At 44.1% G+C, this 14,270-nt stretch overlaps 1 protein-coding gene across 3 annotated transcripts in view; it reads right to left on the bottom strand.

The window, feature by feature from the left end:
- The window catches only part of Bmper (BMP binding endothelial regulator), a 251,492-nt gene that overhangs the window by 72,793 nt on the left and 164,429 nt on the right, over window positions 1–14,270 (bottom strand). For all 3 annotated transcript variants that reach the window (XM_040729927.1, XM_040729928.1, XM_040729929.1), the window contains exons 12-13: window positions 9,431–9,760; window positions 3,147–3,483 (exon numbers count right to left, since the gene is read on the bottom strand). In XM_040729927.1, the coding sequence (XP_040585861.1) occupies window positions 3,147–3,483; window positions 9,431–9,760 (667 nt within the window). The remainder of the gene's footprint in view (window positions 1–3,146; window positions 3,484–9,430; window positions 9,761–14,270) is intronic.

Here is a 14,270-nt window from a genome sequence, read left to right as displayed (position 1 = left end):
TTTTCCATCACATTCTGAGCTGTCTTTACAGAACTTTATCTTTTATGTCCAGAGATCAAATTAAAATAAAACGATCACATTTAATGAGAGCTAAGGGAAATAAAGTGGTGGCAATTAAAGAGTAAAAATAACCCGGCTGTGGTTGCAGACCACAGGAGTTCGCTCGTTTTAAGAGCCACAGGCAAATCACTTAAACAAGGCCTTTTGGGCTGCGTTCCTCTCATGTTTCCTCCCACACCCACGGTGGTTAAAGTTATAGGCAGCCTTGGCTCTTGAACTCCTGGAATTGTGTACTCACCAGAAGTGCAACAGGCCAAACTCATCAACTTACAAACGCAACATTGTTACAAGGAAGTCAAAGACAAGACCCTCTGCAGCGTATCTCTGGGTGTGACCCCGAGTTAACAGGGTAGAAAGGACAGAATCCCTAACCTTAATGAGATCCTTTCCTTTCTCCCACCTCAAACCTGTTTTCTACTGTCCTTTGACTGAGGACATGCAGTGTCATAGTTCCAGGGAATTTTCACCCAGCTCCTTAGTTTTCCATGTGCAGATTGTATCTGTACTAGATCACGAAGCCCTTGTGAATTGTTCCTCAGACCTAGGATGATAATCCAGGTCTCTCAAACATAAAACAAAAGCCAGACTGATCCGAGATTCCATTCCAGTCAGTGCCTGTCCCCAACAGGCTTGCTCTCAGACAGTCTTCAATCTTCAGATGAGGCTAACTACAGAAAAACATCTGTAGCTCAGAGACAGCTTCCCAAAACACCTGAAGACATACAAAATTGCCCAGAGAAGACAAGCCTGGAAGACTTCATAAAAATGACCAATTCTGGACAAGATGAGTTACTGAGCAGAAAGAAGAAGACGAGGGAGCTGGAGAGATGGCTCAGAGGTTTAGAGCACTGGCTGCTCTTCCAGAGGGCCTGAGTTCAATTTCCAGCAACCACATGGTGGCTCACAACCATCTGTAATAAGATTTGGTACCCTCTTCTGGCCTGCAGGCATACATGCAGGCAGAACACCATATACACAATAAATCTTTAAAAAAAAAAAGAAGTAGGGGTGATTACACTACAATTTAAAGCCTTACCCCACATCCAATAGAGGCCTACTATCCAAACTACATATAGAAATAAAGAAACCAAATATCAGCAAATCAAACAATCTAACTAAAAAATGGAGTGTGGACCTAAACAGAGAATTCTTAAAAGAAGAATCTCAAATGGTTGAGAAACACTTAAATGTTCAACATCCTTAATCATCAGGGAAATGCAAATCAAAATCACTTTGAGATTTGTCAGAATGGCTACAATCAGGAACACAAGTGACAGCTCATGCTGGCCAGGATTTGGAGCAAGGGGAACATCCTGCACTGCTGGTAGGAGTGGAAACTTGTACAGCCACTGTGGAAATCAATAGGGCAGTCCCTCAGAAAACAGGGATTCCATCTACCTCAAGACCCAGCTGCACCAGCTTGGGACTCCTAACAGTATGAATGGGGTGTCTCTGACTTTTTTTTGCCTGTTCTTGGGACCCCTTTCTTCCTGTTGGGTTCCCTCATCTAGCCTTGATATGAGGGCTAGATATCCCAAAGACACTCCATCCGACCACAAGGACACTTGCTCGACTATGTTCATAGTGGCTTTATTTATAATAGCCAGAAACTGGAAACAACCTAGATGTTCCTCCACTGAAGAAATGTAAAAAGGAAATGTGGTACATTTACACGATGGAATATTACTCAACTGTTTAAAACTAAATGACATCATGAAACTTGCAGGTAACTGGATGGAACTAGAAAAAAATCATCCTGAGTGAGGCAGCCTAGCCCCCAAAAGACAAACATGATACGTATGCACTTTTAAGTGGATATTAACTGTTAAGTAAAGGGGATAATCATGCTACAACCCACAGACTCAGAGAGGCTAAGCAACAAGGAGGGTTCTGGGGGGACACATGGATCTTTGTGGGAAGGAGACTGGAGGCAGCAGGGATGGGAACTTGAGGAATCAGGTGCAGGAGGGAGTGATGGAGGGGGAGAGTGGGGAGAGACAACTGGGATGGGGGATGTGGGAACCTAATGCAGTGGATACTTCCAGGAATCTACTGGGGTGGCCCTAGCAAGGACTCCTAGCAATGGAGGACCTGGAGCCTGAACTGGTCATCTCCTATAAACAGGCAAGACTTCCAGGGGTGGGACAGGGACACCAACCCAGTCACAACACCTTAGACCTACAACCTGTCTTGTCTGCATGACGTGCAGGGGCAATGATGGCCCAGAGATTGTGGCCAACCAATGACTGATCTAACTTGAGACCCATGCCACAAGAGAGACCCCATACCCAACACTGCCTAGATGACCAGGAACAGTAAGTTGGATAGCCCAGAGACTCGAGTAGAACCAAACAGGACTCTTCCCTCCCCACCCCTGCAAAAATACGATTAAATGATTTCTAATTATACTCTGCTATACTCATAGATCAGTGCCAGCCCAATTGTTATCAGAGAGGCTTCCTCCATCAGTTGATAGGAGCATATGCAGAGAAACTAAACATTTACCCACAGCTAAACACTAGGCAGAGCACCAGGATCCCTGCAGAAGAGGGGGAAGAGGGATTATAGGAGCCAAATGGATAGAGGACACTACAAAAACAGCCCACAGAATCAACTGAGCAGGGCTCATGGGGGCTCACAGAGACTGAAGCGGCAATCATGGAGCCCACATGGATCTGCAGTAGGTCCTCTGCAAATATGCTGTGGTTGTTAGCTTGGGAATCCTAACAGTATGAATGGGGTGTCTCTGTCTTTTTTTTTTTTTTGCCTGTTCTTGGGACCCCTTTCTTCCTGTTGGGTTCCCTCATCTAGCCTTGATATGAGGGTTTTTTTTTACCTAGTCTTAATGCATTTTGTTCTGACATGTATGATTGATAACCCTGGGAAGCCTGCTCTTTTCTGAAAGGAAACGGGGAGAGGAGAGGTGGAGGTACTGGGAGGAATGGAAGGAGGGAAAACTTCAGTCAGGAAGTATTGCATGAGAGAAGAATAAAAAGAAAAACAAAAAGGCATGATACACTTGGCTCCAAGGTCAAGCATACTCTTCATCTATGATCCAAAACTGTGCATCAGCACATTGAACTTACCTGTAGAAAGTGGTATAGTCCACTGTTGAGTGGCAGATCTGGAACTCCCAGGACTTGAGTTTCTGGCATTCTCGATGGGCTCGGAGCTTCACCTTCACTGTGCCTTGACATAGCTCAGGCACTGGTTTTCTCTGTGGTCTGTTGCAGAATTCATTGGACTCCACCCTCCATGACTCAGCAAAGTCATCCACATCAAACTTGAAGTTTCCATCTCCACCAATCAAGTCATCACGTTTATGTCCATTGTAGTTGCCACAAAGACCACAGAGCTTGCCCTTGAGATGAGGGGCAGCCATGACCTCCACAAAACTGTCTCCATCCCAGGATATCTCCAGACCTAGAGGACAAGAAGACAGGAGGATCATCCCAACAATTCCCACATTTGTGCATCTTTACCCAGTTCATACGTCATCTGCTCTCAGGGAACAACCCTAGCTACTGTTCAGACTCAACTGCCTTTTAATCTCCACATTCAATCTTACATAAATGAAAGACCCTATTTCATTTAGACAGCTTAGGATTTATCGATGGTATAAGGTTTCCCTTTGTAATATCTTCTGTGCTTGGAGTCTGACATCCATAGAAAATTACTGTCACTACAGTACTCTAGAGTATGGTATTTTTAATTTTTCCTAAAATAGTTGTGTTTGGCAAATTGTATCTTTGCCCAATGTCTTTTTCATCTCTTTGTCCAAATATTCTATGTAATTATTCCCTCAAATATCAAGGGAGATTTTTCTGAACTGCCTGCTATAATGAAAATATTAAATACACACACTCATACATACATACATCCATGTTCTTCAGAAGACAACACTGGGATCCATGGAATCACCCAATCTTTGCCATGTGTAGTGACTCCCCAGACACAGACCACCGACAGACATTTCCCAGAGGGATGCTTAAGAGCCCATTTACTTTAGTGCCTCCATCCTTGGGATGCACACAAGCTTCAATAGCATAGAAGGTACTGCAGACTGCTAGGATGTGGGCAAAATTCCCTCTTGTGTATCTACCATCAAACCCCTGCTTCCTTCCTTGCTCTCTCTCTCTCTCTCTCTCTCTCTCTCTCTCTCTCTCACACACACACACACACACACACACACACACACACAAAACAGGACCAAACAAAAAGAAAATCTACAGTCTTTGCTCCAGAGCAGAGAACACTTCTTCTTGTTTTGTCGAACTGCGAATGTGTTCGAAGATTCATATGAAAATATGGAACTTTTACCAAAAATGCTAGGCTAGGTTTTGAGGAACATCTCTAGGCAATGATACCTCTGAGTGACGGACTTTGACACACGCAGGAGAGTCAGGCTCCATTATATTGGCACAGTACAGATAAGTCTGACTTGACAGTGAAGAAGAAACCACCTCAAACCCATCTGATGTTGTAGGTGAAGCTACTGCCCCCAAGAGAAAGGAGAAGCCCATGCGGAGAGCCATTGAAGGTGTGGCAGAAAGAAATGACGTTTTCTGCTTTGCCCTTTTACGTGCACATTGCCACCTCTTCACCTCACTAACCTCTAGCAGGGCCTGAGCGCCGGGGTGACTGTTGAAGAACCACCATAGTGTGGACCCCAGAGCCTTGACAGCACGTTTATGTAAACGTCTGTCCTGGACGTCTTCATTACTGTCACTGTCTGCTATGAGCAGCAATCTGAGAGCAAGCCTTCTAAACAGGAGAGTCCCTGTCCCCTCCTAATTCTCTTCTGCATAGGCTGTTGGGCTCCTAATAAAAGCAAATTTCATTGTTCTGAGCCTCTGGAAAGAGGGAAAGTGACTGTCCTCCAAAATCCATCATCTTTGTTCCTGAATTACCTACCAATCGAGTTTGGAGATGAGATGAGGATGGCAGGGAGGGGGGCAGAGAGGGGGCAGGGAGGGAGGAAGGGAGGGAGGGAAAAAAGGAAGCGTGTTAGCTAGGTAGCTAGTATGAAAGAGAATCGGTCTTGTTGGCATAAGAAATTCCCACAAGGCAATGTCTTCAGGGTAACAATGATACATGAGAAAGACAGACAGAGGACAGATTCTAAACCAGAAGTCCCTAGGGCTGAACACGTCCGCAGGGGAAGAAGACTAGTCAAATGGCTTTCCCATGAGAAAGCCACACAGATGCCACAAGGTAGAGTCACTTTATGGAGAGCTATGGTAAAATAAATCAGCAGCCCAAAACTGAGACTCTTAAGGAAAAAAAGCAAAAACAAAGAAGCAAACAAAAACTCCCAAGGAAACCACTCTGCACTAAGTTGAAGTAATAGAACATTCTCAATCTAAGGCAAATGGTTGGAGAGCTTCTTGGTTATGGGGAAAGGGCCGAGCTCAGAGAGGCAATTTAATATATAGATCTGGAAAAGGAAGAATAAAGGGCAGCCACAGGAAAAGTGTCTCGGGAGAAATTTGGTGACGAGGGGACAGTGATAGCACCGAGTAGGAGAGAAGAGAGAACTGGGACACGGACACCGCACCTTGCATGTGGTGCCGTGTGAGACGTGGTGCCAACCGTGACAGCCATAGATTTTACACCATACCATGTCTATCTCTGTATGCTCAACCCTGTGATGCTAATGCATTGACTCTGTAAAGCCAACTAAATTCTGCGTTTCATGCCAGTTAAGACACTGAAATAACTGTTTGAAAGAAGGCAAACACAGTATAAAATGATTTGTAGCATGCTCTCCAAGGTGCAGAAGAAACCTGACCTCACAAGCCTGCAGCCGGGCAGTTCCTCAGCAAGAAAAACGAGGGGGAGAAAATCAGTTCCATCCCAAGCCCAACTCTTAGAGCATAATTCCAAGGATTTTCCATATTGCAAAATTTTCCAAACTGCAATTTTTTTTCTTAGGCAGCAGGCAAGCACTGCTATTCCAAGTACCACAAATAGTGAGGAATTTACACCGAAGGGGGTCCAATGTCATCACTGACAATGATAAAATAACTCTGAACCTTTGGGCAACTTAGTCCTGCGAATTCAATGGTGGAGAACAAGCACGTCACTGTGTTCCCTCTCTGCAGGGGCCTAGTGGTCTGCACACGCCTGGAGATGTGTAGACTCACTGTGTCTTGAGTAAACTCTGCTCAAAACTCATGACGTCTCATTCATAAAACATGGTTCCCATCTTTCTTTGTTACTAGCATTAAGATTATTGCTGACCCAGCTTTTCTATTTTCTGCATTTAAACTGGAAAATAAAATAAAAAAAAAGAAAAAAATTGTGTTATATACTCATAAATTGTCCCTCAGACTTCTCACCAATTCATATTCCTAAATATGTTGGAAGAAAAAAAAAAGATTATTGCTGACCAGTGCCAAGCTTCGTGGGGGATGGGGGGGGAATTTTTCTCCTACAGATGTCTTTTTCTGTTGTGCTATCTTTTCCATGTCTGCGTGAATTCTTTTACCCTTTTGAGAGTAAGATCCGTTCAGGCAGGAGAGCAGGAGATGTAAAGTCTGTATATATTCCAGAGTGAGATAGGAAACTGGATAATTTTTCCATTCAGGTTTAATACCAGGATATATTCTGAGTTCAACAAGTGTACATCTGTACAAAAATATAATAAAAGCATGTTCCTCGTGTCTGGGTACTTTCAGGTAGACCTGACGTAACTCAGGGAGAGCTGATGTAGAAAAAAAAGTTTGCATTTAAATTATTGGCTAAGAACTCAGTTGGGACAAGGTGCGTGTTGAAGGTGAGCAACCCTGCTGAGACCAGTCATCAGCAGGCAGGCAACAGTAGCCTGATTTCGCCACACAGACACCACCTGGGCAATTCAGCCAGATTCCATCATCCAGTGCTAAGTCTCTAAACCACAAAGACAAAAGTAGCCGCCCCTCTTCCTGCCCTGTCCTCCAGCTGCAGGCCTGGTGGTACCCTTTGATCACTCTGGCTTATGAAAGAAAACAAAAGTCAGAGGAAGACGGACACTCAAAGGAAATTCCATGTTTTTTTGTTTTTGTTTTTTATATAGACGATCAGTGGTGGTAACAGGGAAATATCCCAAAGGGGTGGTTCGAGCTGAGATGGCTAGACCGGAGTGGAAGCTCTACTGTCTGGGAAGTCAGTCGTCTGAGTCAAAGCAAAGGGGCAAAGGAAGGTTCAGAGCTCAGAAGAACAAACCCCTCTCTAGGACGTAGGCTCGGGTGGTGCACTGCAGACACTCATTCTGCTGGGCATTATGGGTGCCACACAAAGGACTTGCATCATGGAAAGGGAGATGGAAAAATGAAAGCCACTGGAAGGTTGAGCTCAAGGCCCAGAGTAGTAAAATTCACTAATCTGATTAAGGTATTTACGAGCTATCATTATATTCTTAGCAGCCCCGTCCGTCCCTTTGCTCATTTCTACAGCGTGGAATCGTACAAAGAACATACTTATTCCATAAGGTTTGGCCAGCTGCACACGGAACAGTGTTGAACCTCCTAGGCTGTTAGTAATCTTCCAGTACTTCTTTGAGAGCTGGGCCATGGCTGACTAATAATTTCCATATCAGTGCAATGCATTGTCTCTCACTGGCTTGCAAACAGATAGGCAGGATGCTTCTAATTACTTCTGTGCAATAACAGCCCATTTTGGACATACTTTACAGGGAGCCAGGATGTCGGCTCCTTTAAAGGAAGGAGCTGGGGTCTGAATGTTAGAGTGCCGTGACATTTGGGTATAAGAACTGTCTAGATTTTCAGAGTAGGCTGAAGCCCCTTAGTTGAATGAACAGAGCGCTTCACACCTGAGAGGAAAAGGGATATTTCCTTCTTTGCTGAATGTCCCTATACATTAACACTTGTACCATCTTGCTGAAATGATGTCTTGGTATCTAAAAGCTCCTAGCCTCCACGCTGGCATCTTGCCCTGCTTGGGTAAGCTGGCATTCTATAGGGATAAGCCAGTTTATCAAAATATATATTTGACTTAATTTGTAACAATTGCCTAGGTGCTGAAGCAATAACAACAACAACAAAAAAAAACACTAAATAAACTCAAACCCAATTGATGCCTATCCATTATTAAATTCCCAACAGTAAGAATGCACAAAGAAAGAAAAGGTGCACTGATTCTTTAAAGCATCACACTTAAAGACCTCACAAGGCAATGCCCAAGTACTGCCATGCATTAACCAGAGGCGGTGCGCCAGGAACCGATGAGACAGTAGTCAAATGAGCCGACCTGGTCCTCCGCGGACGATAAAGAACAAACTGGAGTCTGCTCCCACAATGTTTTTCTGAGGCAGCACCAGGATTTGACCGTGTAGACCACTGGCAACTGAGAACAGCTTGATCAGGGAGTGGAGATGCTCAGCACAGTGGGCCTAAGACTATGGCAGAGAAAAGGGCTCAGCCATCATCTCTCTAAGCCCAAGGTGCAGCTGGAGGATACACTTTCAAAGCCAGCCTCTGAATGTCCGGGTGTGGAAATAATGCCCCTGGCTGCATGGAGGGAAACGACTTCTCCTGGTGTTAGAGTACACAAGCCTGTGGAGCATGCGTGGCTCCTGTCACGATACTCTCATCTGCATGCTCACACAAGGCTGCTGGTGTTTCCCAGCATAAGACGACCAAAGGAAATCAGGCTCGCCTGAGAACAGGCCTGTCTGCAGTAAACACTGATGGGAGCCTTCGGTTGTTCAGGGTTTTTGTTTGTTCGTTTGTTTATTGTCTTTTTTAGGTGGCAGGAACTGACTCTGGGGCCTCACATAGGCTAGGCAAGCCGGCCACCACAAAACTGTGTCTCTCTGCCTCTCCTTTAATCTTTTTTCTTGACCTCATAATTCTTGGCTGCAGCTCCCACCACCACCTGCCCCGTTTAAACAGCAACTGGGACTATGGCTATTTACTTCTGAGACCCCTCCTGCCCCTTATTTGGACAGTTACTACCAAGGAAACCCTCCTCACAGATGTGAAACTGCACATGGCTGTCTGATCTAAGAGACACTTGACAGTTCCAAGCTGGACATCAGTGCCCTAAAATAGCAACAAAGCTGGAGAGAGGTTATTTGGAGGGTACCGCTATTATTTTTAGAATGAGAGTGGAAAGGTTCTGGAAGTCCAAAAATCGCCAAGACTGGTGTGGCTGGTGTCCAGGTGCAAGGCTCTGCATGGTACAAATGACCGTGGTTATTGCATAGCCTCTCCAGGATGTGCCTCTCCCCCAGATGGGCAGGAGGCAAGGCTGGTCCCCCCCCCACCCACTCATTCCCCGTGCAGGAAGGAGGCACTCTCCAAGAAGATGCTGCGGCTGGCATGGTGAGCAGGATAAAGGCCAGAGGGAGGCCACAGAGGAAGCCCACCTGCTCTGGTAGTCACTTTCAAGAGGTAGCCATCCAGGTCGATGTGGAAGTGGGGGGTGTGGCACGGCAGCGCGATGCGGGAGCCGTTCCAGCGCACAGTGAGGTGCTGCTGCAGGCTGACCGTGCTGTCACCCAGCACCAGCTCCACAGACTTGGTCCAGGAGAAGGAACGGGTCCGCCGTGCATCGTTCTTCACCAGCACCTGAAAGGGTGAGGCAGGGGAGGAGCAGTCCTTTGTCAAAACATACTGGCATGTCCCCTGAAAGTTAAATGTCCGTCCGTCAAAAGTGTTGTAGTGTGGATCTCCGAATACTGTGCAAACGCCGGGCTCTGTGAACGAAAGAGATCAAAACAGGGTCACAACCAGGGCAGTGATGCAGAGAAACCAGAAATCCCTAGAGAGCATCCACCAGGTGAGAAGCCTGGGAGGGATTCATTAAAGTAATCAAGGTTTGAAACTGGCTGAGTGGTATGAAAAGCTTGCTTGTTTTTCTTACACCCCCTTTAGTGTGTTCACATTTAGAGATGATTTCTAATATGTCAGAATTCTGAGAACATCTCTATGCTGCAGCCTGGCATGCTTCCATGAGTAAAGGAATTACATTAAGGCCTTACTCCATAAGCCACATAAACAAGAAATCAAGCACATAAATAAATAGCAGCAAAACTATACCACATGAAAACAAGAAATACAAATTGTTACATTTCTTAATTTGAGATTTTATCTTATTGTGTGCGTGGTATGGTGTGCACATGCATGCACCGTGTTGATGGAAAAGCAAGAAAAGGCTACTGGATCCCCTGGACCTGGAGTGGTGGGGATTGTAAATGACCCAATATAGGTGCTTGCAAACTGACCCTGGGTCCTCTAAAAGAGCAGTGTGTACTCTTTTTAAAAACAATTTATTTTTATTTTATATTATTGATGTTTTCCTGCAAGCATATCTGTGTGGGGGTATCAGAGCCAGGAACTGGAGTTCCAGACAGGTGTGAGCTGCCATGTGGCTCCTGGACATTGCACCTGGCTTCTCTGGAAGAACAGTCAGTGCTCTTAACCACTGAGCTATCTCTACAGTACATGCTCCTAGCCACTGAGCCATTTCTCTAGCTCCAAGGACATGTTTCTTACACTTTGATCCACATGCCAAAAGCTAAAGTTAAATAAAAAAGTCAATTGGAAAATTCTTTAGGATATTTAGCCCAGTAGACTCCACACTTAGAAACCCCATTAATTCATATTTATAAAAACAAAGTTTAGTACTCTGAGGCATCTTGGTGGTTACATAAAAAATAAATATTTTTGTAAATAAAAATTGCCATTGATTTGTTTTCAGGATAATTTGTTATTGTTTCTAACAAGGCACAAAACATCAGGAAATTAATTTAGCAACATTGGCCCAAATAATGAAAGGCAGCTAGGCATATGCTGATAGCACAGCACTCCGGAGGCTGAGGTAAGAAGACGGCAAGCTAGAGGCCAGCCATGACTACATGATGAGTCCTCGTCTCAGATGAAAAGAAAAATAACATAAGCAAAAGCAGAGCAATTTCCAGCCAACACCAGAACAATTATCAAGTCAAGAGCAACCAGGACAAATGATGGGCCCAGGATTTGAGACATGGTTAGCAAAGGATAAAGTGAAGCTCTAGAACCTTCAGGGCCGAAAGAAATGGCCCAGACTGTGAGAGGTCAGAGCCGAGCCCAGATGAGCCACAGACAGCAATGGGACCAACGTCAAGTTCACTTTGTGCTTCCACCATGGATGGAGAATAATGCTGGCTCAGGGTACAGCTCATCACCAGTCTTCTGGGAAGCCACGCATATCACACACATTTGGAATTTACAAAATTAGTGGATGTATCTGTATTTTTGTCCATCTTTGTCAGAAATAAAGATGACATTTTCTGGAATACAGAAACATTTCAATGAACAAGAATATTTAAGAATATCTATGAGACACCATCATGGGGATGGAAGAAGTATATGAGTTCGGCAGTGATACTTGAATTCAATATCCATTCCTAATGATTTCTTATTTTTCTCTTATCTGTTTTCATTGTGACCCCAATTTTACTAGTCACTGGATTGCTCCCCACTACCCAACTCCCCACCTGATCATCCCTTGCTTGACTTCTCCACAGTGCATTTTTCAGTCCTTGCTGAACGGGGTGGATGCCAAACCTGCCTCCTCACACTGTTCCTCACTCTCTAACTAGTGGAACCCATTGCTAGCATGAAAACTTTGTGTGTTAATTGACAGAGTGAAGGCAGGGTGCAGCCCAGGAGAGCAAGAGTTCAGACTCAGTACTCCCCTCTTCCATTGTGCACCAAATTCAAGTTTGTGAGCTAAGTTCTAAGGCTCTCAGTCCCACCTACTTCAGCAAGTTAGACAGAACCAACTGATGCTCTTAACCCCTCAGGGTTGAGAGACATGGCCTCAGATTAGGAAAGCCCAAACACTCACATACCAAAGGGGCTGGCATTCTTCTCCTAAGGGTGGCCATAAAGGCGTGAACAGGGACTGGGGCTTTCCACATCTGGCACTACATTCTCTTGTGACTGTTTTATGGCTCCAGTAGCAACTGTGGCTTCTCTCGATGTCCTGATCATAGTTTCAATGAAATTATCATTAATCAAAGCACTGGTAACTAACACTTGTCAAAAGTTCATTCCCTGTGGTAGCATAGTTCTGCATGCCTACTAATGATGGAGGCATCCTCAGAAAAATGACAAAGTGTCTCTGAACATTAGACAAACAGCTAGGCACTTGACAGTAGACCATAATATGGGCTGTCATCTAGTCATTGAAAATATTTGAAATATTTGTGAATGATCCTTAGGACGAAGGAAATATTTTTGTCATGGTAAGTGAAAAACCACCCAGATTATGTTTTCAATTCTAGGATTGATTTGATTCTCTCTCTCTCTCTCTCTCTCTCTCTCTCTCTCTCTCTCTCTCTCTCTCTCTCTCTCTCTCTCTCTCTCACACACACACACACACACACACACACATTCTTTCTCTCACACACACATACACACACACACTAAGCAACATTACTTCTTGATAGAACCACAAATGAAACTTTTCCCCGTTTTTGTAGTTTTGTTGTTGTTTTGACTTTAAGAATGAAGTGTAGGCAACTCATAGATAAAGCCAATTGTGTGACAAAGCAAATCCCGAAAGAAACAATAGAAACTGGACTACCCCAAACTGGCCTCAGGAAGCTGGAGTTTGCTCTTGGCTGGACAAGAAGCTATGAGGAATGTCCAGAAGAGACCCAGAAGGTGGAAATTGTGTATGAATAGGCCTGTCAGGAGAGATATTTTTTAAGAGTCTTTAATTTGTAGGAGAGAAGAGTTTGGAAGTTGGTATGATTTCCTGTGTGACTGCAATATAGACACAGCCAAAAAAATTTCAAGACTATGAGGAGGTTTGAGAATTATGTGTTACACGTGGGAACATTCGAATCATGAACTGAAATCATTGTGAAACTTTGGCCCCTTTTCCTGGCACCCAAAAGTCCTCATGCCACATCCCAGAGGAGTGGGCTAACACACGTGCTGTAGAATGTCTGAGTAAAACTGCCAGTGTTGCAGAAACCCGCCTGCCTAGGAAGGAATCATCCAGATAACACTTTGGGAACAAAAGTGAGCATTGCACTCTCATGGCTATTTTCAGGAAAGCCAGTCAAATGTGCTGCAATCCAAGATGTCCAGATGTCTGGTCACACTCTTCTGGAAAGCTTGGCTCAATGGTTAGGGGACAGAGCAGAGGGAACTGTGGAAATAACTTGTCTGAACGTGCCTAAGGCCAGAGATGGATATTTCAGTTTCTCTCTGTGGCACATTGTTTCACAGTCTTAAAGTCAAATCTTCATCTGTGTTTATTGCTATTGTTTTATTTTCAATATATGTAAATAAATGCACATGACCAGAGAAAAAGATCAAAAGGTAAAAACTCAAATATTTAACATTTTAAAATATTGAAAATTCTGCTTAGGAAATGGAATTACACATGGCATCCTTTTTCTTTTTTCTTATTTATATATTTGGTTGTGAGCTTAGCCTTTATTGACCGAGCCATCTCTCCAGCCCCTTTGTTCTTATTTATGATATTAATATTGTCTACACTTACATTTCTTGTTCACTTTCAGAAAGGAATATTGACTTTAAGATCCAAAGTTCCTTCCTCACAACATATCACATTAATGAAAACACGCGTATTAAGATTGCTACCTCTAAACACGAGGTTCTGATGTTTTTCTCTTAACTACCTCAGAGTGTTTTATTTTCCCCTGGACATACCTATTTTAATGAAATGCCTTTTCTCTGGGAGCAGTGTTCTCAAAACATCTGTCAAAGACTGTTAGGTGAGAACACTAGACTCCCAGGCACAGAGACACAAACAAGAGAAACTGGGTAGACTAATCTAGCCCTTTCCAACAAACAACAAAACAAAGCAGGAAAACTGCTGGAAAGAAACAAAAGCCCCTTCATGTTCTGTCACCAAGTAAGCAGTGTCTGCAGTTCTAGGTGTGTGGTGTGTGTTTATTTTCAGAGTTGAAACAATCCTGTACATGAAATTTTATCTCCTATATTTCACTTAACATGTCATAAGATTTCCGCAGTCATTCAAGTATGTTTTTCTTTGAAAACCCAGAAGGGAATTTTCCGCCTCAGTCCATTACTGCTGCAGAGAGGGAGGTCTCTCCAGCACCTTGCATGGGGATCAACACATTTCCTGAGGGGCGTCCTAACCACAGGGCATAAGGCACATAAACATGGCTTTAAACCTTTCTCAGCACAAACTTCAGGGAAACAGGTCCTGCAAGGCTCTGG

The sequence above is a fragment of the Mesocricetus auratus genome, unplaced genomic scaffold, assembly GCF_017639785.1.
Source record: "Mesocricetus auratus isolate SY011 unplaced genomic scaffold, BCM_Maur_2.0 Super-Scaffold_100022, whole genome shotgun sequence".
Classification (NCBI taxonomy): Eukaryota; Metazoa; Chordata; class Mammalia; order Rodentia; family Cricetidae; genus Mesocricetus; species Mesocricetus auratus.
This window is presented reverse-complemented; position numbering and strand designations above follow the sequence as displayed.